This window comes from Panthera pardus, unplaced genomic scaffold (genome assembly GCF_024362965.1).
Source record: "Panthera pardus isolate Hobbes unplaced genomic scaffold, ASM2436296v1 HiC_scaffold_2, whole genome shotgun sequence".
NCBI lineage: Eukaryota > Metazoa > Chordata > Mammalia > Carnivora > Felidae > Panthera > Panthera pardus.
In genome coordinates, this window is record NW_026526765.1 from 116,131,191 (window position 1) to 116,147,278 (window position 16,088).

General features: G+C 43.9%; 1 protein-coding gene across 2 annotated transcripts in view; it reads left to right on the top strand.

The window, feature by feature from the left end:
• Positions 1-16,088, top strand: part of DPYSL3 (dihydropyrimidinase like 3) — a 113,561-nt gene that overhangs the window by 73,345 nt on the left and 24,128 nt on the right. For both annotated transcript variants that reach the window (XM_019414224.2, XM_019414226.2), the window contains exons 2-4: positions 6,365-6,453; positions 11,315-11,499; positions 14,210-14,374. In XM_019414224.2, coding sequence (XP_019269769.1) covers positions 6,365-6,453; positions 11,315-11,499; positions 14,210-14,374 — 439 coding nt within the window. The remainder of the gene's footprint in view (positions 1-6,364; positions 6,454-11,314; positions 11,500-14,209; positions 14,375-16,088) is intronic.

Genomic DNA, 16,088 nt, shown 5'->3' on the forward strand with positions numbered 1-16,088 from the left:
TAGCTCACTTCTTCCTGAGTATTTGTGAGTGGGCAGTTTTACAGTAGCCAGTTCTAATAAAGATAGTAGCTCACATGTATTAAGCATTTAAGAGTTCAGCCCTGTACATATAGTGTCCCCATAATCCTAGCTAGCACCCTGAGAGAAAGGTATCATTGTCCCCTTTGAGGTGACTGAAGCCCAGAGAAGTGAAGTCATTTGTCCAGGCCTCTGTGTGTCTCACCCAATCCTGCAGAACCAAGATGGGAACTCTGGTCTCCTGGAGCCTATTCGGTATGCTTTCCTGAATACTATATTGTGTCAACTGGACTACCTTAGAATGCCCTTTCTCTCTTTGAATGATGCCGCTTTGGGGAAGAAAAACAAGTTTTCATCCATGTAGTCTACCCATCCTCATGTATTCTTACGAGTAGGAATGTTTCTAGGGAGTTAAATCTAATTACCCAGATGGGAATTTATTTTGAATAACCACCTGCGCCTTCCTCTGGACTTTAAAAGGATCTTGAGTCCCCACTGAGGGTCAGAGTCTGTGCTTTGTGATTTGTACACAGGTAACACATTATTTGATTTTGGAAGACAGTCTTCATTTTATATCCTCCTTTTCTGTTCTTGGGATTATAGTTTTTATTCTGAGCTGCTGGAATGTCGGCAGAGTATAGAACAGATGTGTCTTAAGTACTGTTCTCAGGCTGACTTATTCATGGGGAAGAAGTCCACAGAGGGCTCTGGTTTCTCTGGGAGGCATATTCTCATTACCTCAGACAGACAGAGGTAGTGATTTAAGTTCTTTTAACTTGAAGATTAGCCGAGAAAAACTAAAATGGGAACCCACATCTCCAGTAGCCTTGAGTTCAAGATTCTGTTCTTTCATTCTGTTCTAGTTTGAATCCATCCATCCATCCATCCATTCTTTTTTTTTTTTTTTTAAGTTTATTTATTTTGAGAGAGAGTGCACACAGGGAAGGGGCAGAGAGAGAGGGAGAGAGAGAATCCCAGGCAGACTCCATGCTGCCAGTGCAGAGCCCGTCACAGGGCTAAAACTCACAAACTGTGAGATCATAACCTGAGCTGAAATCAAGAGTGGATGCTTAACCAACTGAGCCACCCAGGCTCCCCTGAGTCCAGCCATTCTCAACAACACCCTTTGTTACAGACTTTATTTTCTCCTCTCTCTCTCCTTCCTCCTTCCTCCATCCTTCTCTCCCTCTTTCTCCTCCCTCCCTTTTTCTGACAAACTGCAAATTTTTTATGGTTGATTTTTTAAATCATTATCATACATTAGCAAAGGAAAAAACATTGGTCTTTGTTAAACTTGAAGGGCTGGTGCTACCCTGGATTGTATTTGAGACTCCTTTATAATAAGCTGCTGTAATATAAAATGTAACAAATTACACACTCAGGCTGTAATGGGCAGGTTTAATGCACTACTTTTATAAGTAGTGGCTTAAAAGTTCTTCGATTCCTGAAGTTACCTGCCACAGAGATCTGGTCAGATGTTTTAGCACTGGAACAGTCAGATTCAGTATCAAACAATGAGGAGAGCTCTGTCAGAATGAGCCACTTGTCATAAGGTTTCAGAATAAGTGGTTCAGTGGCCTCAGGTAGAAATCTGTCCAGTGTCCAGAGGTAGGAGACCTGGATTTGCTTCCGACAGGAACTAATCAACTCTGTCATTTGGAGAAAGTCACTTGCCTTTATGTGTATCTCCCCATTTGGAAAATGGGAACAATCCCTTTCCAATATACTTCTTAAGACTTTTAAAAATATTTTATTTTATTTATTTATTTTTTAATGTTTATATACTTTTGAGAGAGAGAGAGAGCGAGCGAGCAGGGGAGGGGCGGAGAGAGAAGGAGACCGAATATGAAACAGGCTCCAGGCTCTGAGCTGTCAGCACAAAGCCCGACATGGGGCTCGAAGTCACAAACCATGAGATCATGACCGGAGCTGAAGTCGGATGCTTAATGGGCTGAGCTACCCAGGTGCCTCTAGACTTCTAAAAATACTTAAAAATGCTGTAAATAATACGAGCAGAATCAATATAGCTAATATTTAGTAGACGTGTTTACTGTGTGTTGGCTATCTGATACGTGTATATGCACTCACAGACACATACTCCCACCCCTCGACCCCCCCCCCCCCCCATTTATTCCTGGCAGCTGTGCTGTGAGGTGAGCTAGGTATTATTATCTACTCTGAGCTAATAAAAACTAAAGTTCTGAGGGGTTAGGTCCTGACTCAAGATCACACACCTCATTAACTGGTCTACCTGATTCTCCCAGCGATAGGAGAAGCCAGCCAGGCCCAGCCTGGCCTGCTGTTATGCCTTGCACCCCACTGGCCTTCAAGAGCTCACCATACCCAGCCCTTGGCAGCTGGGCAGGGCCCAAGGCAGTCAGAGTCCTCGGTTATTTTAGGCTCTGAATAGTTTTGTTTTGGGTTCCATATACCCTCCAGATTATCCCAGTGTGCTCTCAAATACCATCATTCTTTGTATGTATCATTACATGAGAAACGTTGGTGGATGTCCAGACTAGACCATTTTACCTCTTCTGGTGTCACCTCATGGATGCTTGACATCATCAGCCTCTGGGAACAGAAAATGAAGAGTCCCGCAGGACCACATTGACCAGTCCTAACATCGTCGAGGGTGACTTTTAATCACAGATGTCAGATTTGTTTGTCTTGTTGGTTTTCAGGCCTAGCTTGTGTTAATCTGTAGAGCTGGGTTGTGAGCTCACAGACAAGCATGCTTTGTACCCAGTGAGGTTTGGTTTTCTATGACCTGGGGATGGTCAGTAGTGATGCTGTTTTCAATGCCAAACCCAGGACTTGCCTTTCAGATTTTCCTGCGTCTGATGACACTTTGCCTAAGCTACCCTTTGTGGCAGATCCCACATGCACGGCAAGAGTTAAATGAATGAAGTAGTTTTATTTACCACTTTAATAAAAGGTAGGGGACAAGCTGAGGATCCCCAGGGGCAGCATTTGTTTGAGCTCTGTGAATTGAGGTTTAGATATTTCTGCTCTGCATGATGAAAACAAATAATATTAGTACTAAAGCAGTCCATAGAGCAAGAGCCCTGTTAGTCCTATCTCTGAAACCTACACGAGGCCTGTAATTCATCTCTGTGCTCTATTTACTTAGATTCTGGATTATTGAGCCGGAGAAGGTTTATCTAATTAGCATTTGAGGAGTCTCCAGCGATGCCATTTCAATGATGTTAATTCCACTTGGATCACCTCTTACTATTCCCCTGATGTACCATGGGCCTGAGATACCACGCCCCTTTGCTAACATCTGATGCTTGTTGAAGGAAGTAATGGTCATGCCCGTCGTTCCCTAGGGTGGATGTTCCCCTAGGCAGGAGGATGGTCATATTTCATAGCTGGGCTCAGTATGGGTGGTAGCTGGCCCCTTTCCAAACAGCAACTTACTTCAATTCTTTGCCAGGAAGATAAAGAACATCAGAAAAGCACTGAGCTGTTAGAGGGAAACCTTGTAGTTACCAAGACTATTTGTTTTAATGTTTATTAATTTTTGATATAGAGAGAGCTGGGGAGGGACAGAGAGAGAGAGAGAGAAGAGAATCCCAAGTAGGCTCCACGCTGTCAGCACAGAGTCCGACACGGGGCTTGAACTCACAAACCGTGAGCTTGTGACCTCAGCCGAAGTCAGACGCTTAACTGACTGAGCCACCCAGGCGTTCTGTTTTTATGAAGCTTCTTCTGCCTTCCCAGACGCACAGAACTGTGCCTGGAACACACAGAACAATGGTTTCTGGTGCTCCTCTCTGACTTGGTGTTGGGCTGGCTGATGGCTGTGTGCGAGCCACTTCTGGAGTTTATAAAGTACAGATCTGGTGGTCTGCAGCAGGCCCTGGGAATATATTTTTCTAATATGCACCCTAGTTTGGGAAGCACAGCTCTGGGACCGCCTCATATAATTTTGCAATTACTGTAAAAATGATAGTCCAGTTTTCTGGTCACATCACATCGTTTTCTGACTCAGATGGCCTTTCCATCATAAAGACATGATATGACCTCCTGTGTCCCACTCTTTACCCATTCATTTTACCAGTATTTAACAGCTGTCTAGGATGGGCTCCAGGAACGAAGGTGAAAAGATCAAAAGATGCATGGTTCCAAGACTATAGTGTCTTTGGTCTGGTTGGGAGACAGTTGAACAGTCAAGCAACTATTGTAGAACAACAAAGTTGTCTGAACTGAATTGCAAGGGGAGCAGGTGGAATTTGCTCGCAAGTCAGGTAATGCATCCTACAGGAGAAACCCTTTGACTGGAGGCTTGACAGAGGAGGGCGTGGTTGTCAGAAACTACATGAATACATACGGGAAAGTGGAGGGAACTTCTTTGTAAAGTCTTAGTGCCCAGAGAGCCTGCTACATGACAAGAACTACATGTCTCTTGGTTTGCCGTGGTGTGAAACACGAGGCCATACATGATAGAAATGAGAGTGGGTATATTGGCTAACTGCCAAATCAAGAGGGGCTCGTGGGTCACGTGTGGTAGGAATTTGTATTTGACTTCATTAGCACATTTTCCCCGCATATGTGGGTATTTTTATAAGTGCCTCATTGATCCATATCTCTTTCAGATCCTCTCCCCTGACAGTCAGTCATGATGAAATTTCTTACTCTCCTGTAATACCTTGGAAGGGGCACTTTGCTATATCCCATGTGCAGTCCTAGCCTCAGTTCTCATTTTCTGGCCCTATTCACACCATTTTTTTTTTTTCCCGAAGCTAGAAATCAGCGTCTTTGGGGGCTTCCTTCCCCATACAACGTATGTCCTTTTTGAAAGCCAGTTACCTGCCTTGCCACCTTCATCTCTGCCGCTTTCCTCCTTGATCCCTAAGCTCCCTGTCTTGACACTGATCTTTTTCAGGCTTTCAAAGAAAACCTATTTCTACTGCAGGGCTTCTGCACATGCTGTTCCCTCAGCCTGCAGTTCTCCATCGTCACCCCATCTAGGTGATCTTCCCTGCAAGAGCCTCTTTCAGTCTCTGTTTAAAACAAGCCCACTCCCCTATGTTTTGTGACACTTAATACAATTTTTATTGTTTTATTTGTTTTGTTGACTTTCTTTTTCCTTTATTGCCAGATATCCTGTTTAGATTTTATAAAAGCAACGGCATGGTGTGACTCAATAATTGCAGCCTCCTAATGTATTTAGTCATTCATATTAGATAACTGCTTGCTGGATGAGTGGATGGATGGATGGTATGTGGATGGATGGCTGAATAATGGATGGATGGATGGATGGATGGATGGATGGATAGATGGATGGATGGGTGGATAGATGGGTAGATAGATGGATGGATGAATAATGGATGGATGGATGGATAGAATTGAAGCCTGTGAGTTGAATTCTTAAAAAATGCAATGTGCCATTCTTCTTTCAAGCTGTAGTCCCACTTAGCCAGGCTCCTGAGATTTCTCTTCTCCCCCTGGAGCCCACTGAAGCTGCATCCACCCCTCATGCCACAGTCTAAGCACCATTCACTCATTTAATGGCATCTGTGATTACAAAAGCTGACACTGATTTGTCCCTCTCCTGACATGTATAAAATATATGTTTGTGTTTTTTTAACTAGCTTGAAGTATATTTGCATTATTTCTAATTTGATCATTTATCCAAACTTCATCTAAGTTACAGTTTTTAAAAAGACTTTAATTATAAGAAAAGCATTTTTTTCTCATAATAAAGGCAACAGAACCATTTCAGAAAATGTGAGAGTTTCATGAAGCAAATGAGCATCCTGCACAATTTCTCCACCCTGGATTAAATACTATAGAATACCATAGGTATTTTGTCTTTTTTCCCTTCACTGCTTTTCCTATACATTCCACAACCTTATGTGCGTGTGTGTATACATGTATATGTATCCTGAATTGTAACATGATATGACCCTCATGTCGTTATAAAGACTTTTAAAGGCTATTCCATTGTATGCATGATCCTAAGTTCTATTTTCGAGAATCATTGTTGAGTGCCAACAAGGTGCCAGGCACTGAGGTGTATGTTACATACCACTCTAAAATTTACTGCTTAGTGAGCCAGAGAAAATAATAAAAGAGTGTCTTTCCTCAAGCAGCTCTGTTTCTATGTGGCTGTGGCAGGTTGCAGAAGCAAGAGGTGAAACTCTGGAGTTTGAATTAGAGGCAAACATGAAAGACTGGATCCCCAACAAATATACTCAGTTCAAACACTGAGTGCATTGAGCACACAGATGTCTTAAGTAAATGTGTTCCTCCTAGACCTCTAGAATAGTGAATTGGGTTGGAAGGTGTGACTTCTTAATTCCTAGCTGTGAGACTGACTTATGTTTTCCTTCTTTTCTAGAGTGACCGTCTTCTTATCAAGGGTGGCAGAATTGTCAACGATGATCAGTCCTTTTATGCTGACATTTACATGGAAGATGGATTAATAAAGTATGTATATAGAGCCTTATCTTTATCTTTTTGTACTTCCTCTCTTTATTAGAGGCTCAGAAAGAAGCTTCCTTCTTTTTTGCTTACTAGACCTTTGATTCTTTGTGTTTCATTTCTTCTTCTCCTTAAAAAATGAGTCTTTATTTAAAAAAAATTAATGTTTGTTTATTTATTTATTTTGAGAAGAGAGAGAGAGAGTGAGGAAAGGAGGGGTAGAGAGAGAGGGAGAGAGAGAATCCCAAACAGGCTCCGTGCTGTCAGTGCAGAGCCTGACATAGGGCTCTATCCCACGAGCTGTGCAATCATGACCTGAGCCGAAATCAAGAGTTAGACACTTAACCGACTGAACCACTCAAGCACCCCTAAAACTGAGTCTTTATTTTAACCCTTTGTTCTGGATGCACATAATCCCTTAAAATGGGAACTGGCTTTAGTTTATTTGAATTCCATGAATGAAGTGAAAAATCTGAATTCAGTCAACCAAATGATGCTGTAGGCCCCTTTGTGCAAGTGACATTGACGGGCACTCTGTGCATCTTGGAGAAGCAGAAGATGTGACATTGTCCTTAAGTTCAGTGAAAACTGTGCACAAAAATTACAGCCCCCTAAAAATATAAGGCCTTATGTAATTGGTATCAGAGTTCAAGTGAGGATAAGTGATACAGAAGTGCACCAAGAGGAGAAATCCCTTCAGAGGATGGTTTGCAGGGCCGGAGAGGCATTTAAACTGAGCCTTGACTTAGGTAGAGCTTAGGTGGCTGGAGCACAGATAGGACATACATCTCAGATAAGATTTTCAAATGGATACTTTAGGGATGTGTACTTACCTTACAGAATGATCCTCTGTCCCCTTTCTCTCTGCCCCTCTGCCACTGGTTCTGTCTCTCTCTCAAAATAAACAAATGAACTTCAGGAAGAAAAAAGTGGGGTTTGGTCTACACACCAGCCTTTCCTCACGTAAAGCAAGGTATGCCCCAGACACACAAAAGATAGTGTCTGAGACTGGTGGGTACAGGCCATCCTGTTCGCCACCCCTGGCCTTGCTCAGTTTTATTTTTACATTATTTGGTTGGTTTAAGATTCTGGTTATAGCGGATCTCTTCCTTATCTTTGAAAACTTGGCCGAGGTATAACTTTCTGTGGGTGGGTATTCCTTATGAGAACCCAAATCTAGGCTCGTGTCCTTTCAGTGAGCCTCAACACACCTTGTTGTGCTTTTATCAGTCACAGAACTTCTGGCACTGTTCGGCGCCCTGAAGGGGAAAGACCCCGTCTTGTTCAGCTCTGTATCTGAGCATTTCACCCAGTACTTAGCATGTAGAGGCTAAAGAGCTACCTTTGATTGAGTATGTAGTATGTGCCATGCACTGTGTGAAATGGTTGACATGCCTTACTTCATTGAGTCTGCCAGCAATACCACAAAGTAAGTACTGTTACTACCTTTTTCTCAGATGAGGAGAAAGAGGAACACAGGGAGTAATTCACTTGCTAATGATTAATATATTCATCAAATACATTGAATGAATGAATGAGTGAATGAATGAATAAACAAATGCATGAATGAAGATGTTCTTGTTTAGTTGCCTTACTGACAAAGACACTTTTTCATATTAGAAAGAAGACAGATGGAAATAGTAGGCAAGCTAACCAATGTGAGATAATAATTTCTTTAAAATATAAGTGATTTCATATTTTTCTCTTACTAAAAAAGTTAAAAAAATTTTTTTTCATTTTATTTATTTTAGAAAAGAAAGCATGAGCAGGGGAGGGGCACAGGGAGAGAGAGAGAGAGAGAGAGAGAGAGAGAGAGAGAGAGAGAGAATCTTAAGCAGACTCTGTGCTCAGCATGGAACCCAGTATGGGGCTTGATCCCATGACCCTGGGATCTTGACCTGAGCCAAAATCAAGAGTTGGTCACTCAATCAACTGAGCCACTTAGGTGCCACTTGCTAAAAAATTATTGTATATAGCTGACTCTCTTTGGAGATAGCAGGTTCCCTGATGTAGAGATTTTCAGAGATGGAGATAAACATAGTACCTAATGTTGCTTCCTCATTCCAGAGCTCATGAGGGGCATCACTAATTGATCACAGAACTTTTCACAGTTGAGCCTTAAATACAGGCTCAGAACCCATCTTCACACAGTGACTCAGGCATCTACTATCGGAGTTGAATATGTAAATCCTCTTTGCCATCTCTGTTAGAATAGCCTAGAAGGCTGCTTGCCAAGAATGTTCTAGAAGGGATGTAACCATCAGAGGTGTGTGTTGGGGGTGGAACGAAGGGTGGATTAACGTGTTCTTCATCCAATCCTGAAATTTTGTAGATCCTCAAAAACATTCTGAAATCACAGAGCATAAAAGCAGAAGTAATTCCCTATGGTTGTTACATAGCTGTTTGCCTATCTGAGTATTTACGGAGAGAGTGCAAGGTAGTTGTCTAAGGCATGGGACACGTGCTATGTCACGTGCTATGGTGGATATCATTGAGACCCACATCTTCCCCTAGGAACCCCACATTCTTTTAGGGGAACTGAGGGAGATATCTGTATTTATGAAAAAGGCATAACATTACCTGATAATATCAGTAACAAGTATTAAAGTAACAGAGTAGATGAGATTCAGGGAGAGGGCTATGTGGGATTAGTATGGTTATTGACTATAATAGCTGATGCTTATTGACTTCTGTGCCTAGCAGTACGCTATGGGCTTAACACATATTAACACTTAATCTACATGACAAACCTATGGAGGAAGTGTTTTTTTTACATCTCACAAATGAAGGAATCAAGACATGGTGAGGTTAAGCAACTTGGCCAAGGTCATAAAGCTAGTAACTAACAGAGCCAGGATTGTGAACCCAGACAGTCTACATCCAGGGCACATCTACACTCTTAATTATTAGACCTGGCTGGCTGTCAGTAAGGATTTGAGCAAGGTGGGGAGATACAAGCCAAGCCTTCAAGGATTAATGTGACCTTGAGTGACTCAGTGGAGAAAAGGAAGAAGGCATTTCTGATTCAGACATGGTATTACAAGTGCTCAAAACTGGTGGAAACATGAATATATACACACACGGGCTGGACAGCTAACTCTTCATGCCTTTTGTTCTCAATTTGCCTCAGAGGGAAATCGGGGAGGGAGGAAAATGGGAAGACAATGGCCAGTATCTGGACTATAATGGAGTTACAATCAGAGGCTACATTTTTTCCACAGTGTGTTTTGAATTGTGGTGTCTCTGGAATGGCCCGATGGGGATGTGGTGAAGTTGAACTCTTAGAGATGTCAGGAATACTTTATTTTAGTTGCAGAACTTAGATTTTGGCAGGCCAGTGGTGGACTTCTTACTATCCCGAGAGAGTGTCTGTCTTGGCTGGCTATGCACAAAAGGGGAATGTATTTATGCCACTGGTAGTGAGGTACATGTCTCCCCAAGGTAGGATGTGGGTATTAATGACGTCAGGGCTTGAGACTCTTAAGTCTACCTAGAATTAACTGGTCATTTAAAATTTTTTTTAATGTTTATTTATTTTTGAGAGAGAGAGAGAGAGAGAGAGAGCACGAGCAGGCAAAGGGTAGAGAGAGAGGGAGACACAGAATCCGAAGCAGGCTTCAGGCTCTGAGCTGTCAGCACAGAGCCCGATGGGGGAGCTCAGACTCATGGACTGTGAGATTGTGACCTGAGCCAAAGTCGGACGCTCAGCCAACTAAAGCACCCAGGTGCCTCTTTTTTTTTTTTTTTTTTTTTGGTGAACTGGCCATTTAAATCAACAGTGTGAAATCACATGTAAACCAAGCAACACTGGATGGTCCGTAAGATAACATTTTGCCAGGAGTAGGTGTCTTAGTTACTTACCTTGTGTAGGTACTGTGTCTCTGGAGTACTCATCAGCTTCCTTCCCACCTGAGTCCCCCATTCTTCTTCCCGGGGATTCGCTGAAGCTTCATGGGCAAAGGTGTGTCTGTAGAGGTTGTCCTTATCACCTTCCTGGCCTCGAAGCTTCTGCCAAGATCCTGCCCACCAGCTGGGTGTCTGTGTCTTTGGCTTCCTCCTTTCAAACCTGCCCTTGGCTGTGACTGACAGATTAATTATCAGGGGGGAAGGGTGGACTTGAGAGTGAAGAATGAGGTGTAAAATGACCCACTCAGATTCTTGTTAGGAGCACGGATGGACTCGCTTCAAGGATAGCTAACTTCACATATGTATTCTTTAAATGATTCATGACCTCCTTCAGTCTCTCCTAATGGTTCCTTATTTGTTTTTCCAAATGTTACTCTTCATCCTTCACGAAAATAAAGAACACAATGAAAGGGGTACAAAAACACCTCTATTTAAAAGAAATATATTTATGGGGTGCATGGGTGATTCGGTTGGACATCTGACTTCAGCTCAGCTCATGATCTCGCTGTTTGTGGGTTCGAGCCCTGCATCAGGCTCTGTGCTGACAGCTCAGAGCCTGGAGCCTGCTTCAGATTCTGCGTCTCCCTCTCTCTATGCCCCTCCCCCGCTCACACACTGTTTCTCACTCAAAAATAAATAAGTAAACATTAAGAAAATTAAAAAAATAATAATAAAATGTTTATTTCACATTCTATATTGCAGACCCTGCCAAGTGCTGGGGTTGCAGTACAAGCCAAGAAGCATGTCTCCACCAAAAAGCAGATCAGCTTGTTTTGAGTCTGTAAAAGTTGTTTTCTGAGTGTATGCCTGTCTTGCTTGGTTTCTAGATTGTGAGGCTCGTGAATCACTTGCAAAGATCACTCTGATAAATATAAGTTACAGTGTCTCAAATCCTCTCAGTACTGTGTTTGTCTTCAGAGTTGCTTCTTTGAAATCGTCAGTTGCTTTACTGTCTCACCAGGCAAATTGGAGACAATCTGATTGTCCCTGGAGGAGTGAAGACCATCGAGGCCAATGGGAAGATGGTGATCCCGGGAGGCATCGATGTCCACACTCACTTCCAGATGCCATACAAAGGAATGACCACAGTGGATGACTTCTTCCAAGGGACGAAGGCTGCCTTAGCGGGGGGCACCACCATGATCAGTAAGCCGCCCAATCCTCCACACTCCTGGTCCCGACGAGTGACTGTTTAACTAACGTGTTAACCCTTGTTGCTCTCTGGCCATAGCTCGTACACATCTGTCAATTCAGAGCATTGGCCATCTGCCTGATGGGACCCGAGGAAAGCAGATGGTAGTGAGGATGCTGGCAGGTCACCGAAATTGGATAGAGGAGATTCATGAGGCTCCTGGCCATGAAGGCAGCTGTCCTCTCTTGTCTGCCTCAGAGCAGGGTGTGGGTGTGCAGTGGGTGGGGAATCAGCACTTCTCTCTGGGCCAGACACTGGGAAAAGTCTGAGGGGCAAAAGTGCAGAGATGGGCAAAATGTTATTTCAGAACTTCCCACTTGGGCTTGAGGCAGGAGGGGGCAGAGAGCACAGGCAGAGCAGTGTGAACAGGGCTAAGCATCCCAGAGAGGGAAAGATAATGGAGACCTGTGGTTCTGGAGAAATCAGGAGGTTCATTGCCATTTACTGTTATCTGGTCTGCACTGGGTTTTGACCAATCCGTATCTTAAGATTAGGCAAGCTGTGGGGGTGGTTTCCTTTGTTTTTTGTTTCTGTTTTGTCTTTTTTTTTTTTTTTTTTTTTTCTGGGAACAGTTGCAATTCCAGAGAAACCTAGGATGTTGCATGCCATTGCATGACTGAACACATAGCATTCCAGGGCAGTCCTTCTTGTCCCAAAGGAATCCCAGGGAAGTGGGTCCCATCCCAGGCTCGGCCCTAAACTTGGTCAGCAAGAGCACTGTTTATTTTAACACCGTATACATCCATCCAAGAACACAGAACAGCCTGAGCTGTAGAGTTTATTCATTGTCTTTTGCCTCCTTTTGATGGGAGCACCAGCTGGGTGAGCTTCAGCTAGTTGGGTGTGGAAGCCCAGGAAAACTGCCTCAAGGCCATAAAAGGTGCAATTCAGGGAGACCAAAGCTTTTCTCCAGCTGAAGGGAGGAAGCCAGCTGCCTTCCCTGCAGCCGCCTGCCCATAGAGGCCCCGGTGCACACCTCAGTAATGCAGCTCCTCGCGTTTGCTTTCTGATAAGCACACGTGGGCTGCTTGTGGTAGGAGGCTGGGGACACCAGAGATGTTGGTTTGGCTTTCTGCCGTTGGACAAGGCGTTGGACCTGTTCAGTGTCCTGGGAACATGTGTTGTGCTTGGTCCTCAATGTGAGGGAGGGAGGGGGGGAAAGTCAGAGTTGTGGGTGTTGAGAGAAAACCATACAAAGAGACACAAAACTGTACGTGTTCTTTGTAGATAATTTAAAAACTGTAGATATGCAGCAGGAAAAGCAAACCTATAAAGCTCACATCACTGTCAGAGTGTGGCTATAGTTTTCTTCCTATTTATCAAAAATAGACCCTAATAGACATACTGTGTTTTAGTGGTGTTTTAATCCACCGTTTCACTAAATAACCATGTCACGAGTGTCTTTCCATTCATTTAATTTTATTGCACTGGAGCATTTAAAATAGGTGCCTAATCATCCATTTTAGGAAGGTATGTTTATTATTTAGCTGAACTTCTCTATTGTTAAAGATTTTGGTGATTTCCGATTTTTCACTTTTATAAACATTTAAATAATATTTGCAGTGGCAAACATCTATAGTGCTCAGATTTTGCAGACAGCCATGTTTTATTAGGAATAATTCTTAGGCCCAGGAATAATTACTGGGTTAAATTATGAAAAATCTCAGATTTTTGATGTATATATCAAAATTGTTCTCAGGAATGTTGTAGCAATTTGCACTTCCCCCAACTGCCCCAAGGGAGCTGTGAGTGTCACTTTTGTGTTATCCTCATCAGGTGTGAATGTCATTATTTTTAAAACTGCTGTCCAAGGTTGCACACATTGTAGGAGTAGATTTGGGCCTCAAAGAACACTTCTTTTTTAATTTTTAGAGAGAGAGAGGGCACAGTGGGCAGAGGGGGAGAGGGAGAGAGAGAAAGAGATAGAGAACCTTAAGCAGTCTCTAAGCTCAGCATGGAGACTGACACGGGACTCAATCCCACGACCCTGGGATCATGACCTGAGCTGAAATCAAGATTCAGACGCTCAACTGACTGAGCCACCTAGGCGCTCCAAAAGAAAACTTATTCTTGGCAAAATGTTTGTGTGGAAATAAGATCTGTGGGCGGAGCTTCAAGTTCACGTACCTGATACTGGCTCTTTCCTATGGTGGTGAGCACAAGGATGTCACTGTCTTGTTACCTCACATAAATTTGAAGTCCCTCCTTCCACCCGTAGAAGGGAGTCTGACTTTCTTCACTAGCAGTGACTTCCTGTAATACTGGCAATAATGGCACATGGTGGACATTCATTGACATTTATTGAGCACTTACTATGTGCCAGGCATCAGGTGAGATACTTTTCATGCATTTTCCCTTTGAATCATATAACACAATTAGAAGGAAGGCACTATGACACTCCATCCTCCATCTCCCTGAGCACCCATTTCAAAGATAAAAAAACCGAGGTTTAGAGAGGCTAGTAGTTTGTCCAAGAGCAACATGGGTAAGTGACAGTTCAATTATCAGCCATCTGGAAACTGCCTGAGGACACTTTCTAAGGTTAATTCCACGCTCAGGAAGTGGAGGCTTTGCAGCCCTAGCTAAGCACGCGGGAGCAGGCCTGTTCAGAGGGGAGCAACGGCTGGGTCTGTGAGTTACCCATCTGGGGCCTCTGTCGTTCAGTTGACCACGTGGTGCCTGAGCCCGAGGCCAGCCTAACCGAGGCCTACGAGAAGTGGCGAGAGTGGGCAGATGGGAAGAGCTGCTGTGACTATGCCTTGCACGTGGACATCACCCACTGGAACGACAGCGTCAAGCAGGAGGTGCAGAACCTCATCAAGGACAAAGGTGAGCCCCTGTGCACCCCTCACCCCTTCTCCTTGCTTGGAGTCTGGAACCTTGAGCTAGGTGCTAGGGGCAAGGCGACTGCTGTGTTCCAGGCACCTTGTGTTTATGTATGCCATCTTACTCCCTCCAGGGTCCCCACAAAGAAGATTCTTCTCCTCACTTTGCAGATGGAGAGCCTGAGGCTCAGAATAAGTGGCCCAGGCTCACAGAGCTAGTAAGCAGTAGCTATACCCAAAGTCTATGCCCTTCGCCTCCACACGGCCCTGCCTGTTTTCCAGAGGAAGAAACTGAGGCCAGGAGAGGCTAACATCTTACAGAAGGTCACAAAGCTACTAAATATGAGAGCAGGAATTTTTGACCTTTGTAACTTTCACCGCAAAGATCAAACCACTACTGTTCTAAAACAGTGGCATCCTCAGAAAAGGCCGCGACATTTCTGGGGGCGAAGATATGTTCTTACCAAGGCTAGGAGCTTAGGACATGGAAACGTGTGTGTGTCCCCTCAGTGAGCACATGATTTATGTTTCCTTGTCCTTGATCATCAGATATTTCACATATACGCACCGCCCCCCATACACGCACACAGACATGCAATATGCTGGGCATCATCACATCGCCTGGGGGATTTAGGGAAGTATGGGAATGGTCTCCCTTGAACGTTCAGGGCAAAAGGAAGCAGGCCAGTAAAGAGGAACAGGATAAATGCTGCAAGGTGCAGAATATTGTTGTAATAGTATTAGCCTCATACTAATTATATTACAATATTAGTACTAATGAATGCTAGCATAGTAACATACACTGTTATAACACTAACCTAGTGATCCTATTACCAGTGAGCTGCCTTAATGCAGATGCCGAGTGCAGTGGAAGAGAGTGTGCTCCGGGTTGGAGGGGAGAGGATGGGTTCCCAGAGGATGAGGTTTTTCTTTCCATCTCCCCCCTCACCCCGCCCCCAAGCTCTGCTCACACCTTCCTGATACAGGATGTGGAAGTAACCCCTTTCTTTCTTGTGATGCCTCTCACTCTGGGCATCTCCAGTGGGGTAGAAAATGGAACGGCCTTAACACCCACTTCTCTGCCAAAGGGCCCGGGTCATTCCGCGGATGACAAAGAGGCTTATGGGAAGGGTAGTGTTGGGAAAAGCTGCCCTGAGCTGAACCACTCTGGGTCGGGAAGTTCTCAAATTACAACCCACTTTTGGCCTGGAACAATGTGGGCTGAGATGGCCCTAATGGTTGGAGACCAAAATTATCCTCCTTTCCTCAAAATGATTCTCTGTTCCCTAGCCCCACCTATTTATATAAATTACTACATTAATGGTTTACTTTGGGGTGAAAAATTAAATAGCTCTTTCCTAGCAACGCTTGCAACTTGGATATTTAAGCATAAGGTGGACCTTGACCTCTGCCCATCAGCTCTGTAGTTTCCCGAGGACATGGTCTCTGTCTTAGAGGCAATAGCAGGCACAGGCTTCGTGTAGAGCAGGCATTCATTAAGCAGTGAAATAAACCCAATCCCAGGAGCTCCATTAATGAAGCTCAAATATGTGCCAGGTCTGGTGCTAAGAGTTCGGTATGTGTTGGCTCATTTAACGTTTCCAGCTGCCTTATGAAGCAGGCTATTGTAAATTTTCCATTTTACAGGTGAGGAAACCAAGAGGCGAGGTATTCCCGGCTCGCTGAGCTAGTATGTGGTACAGCCGCAGTGTGTGAGC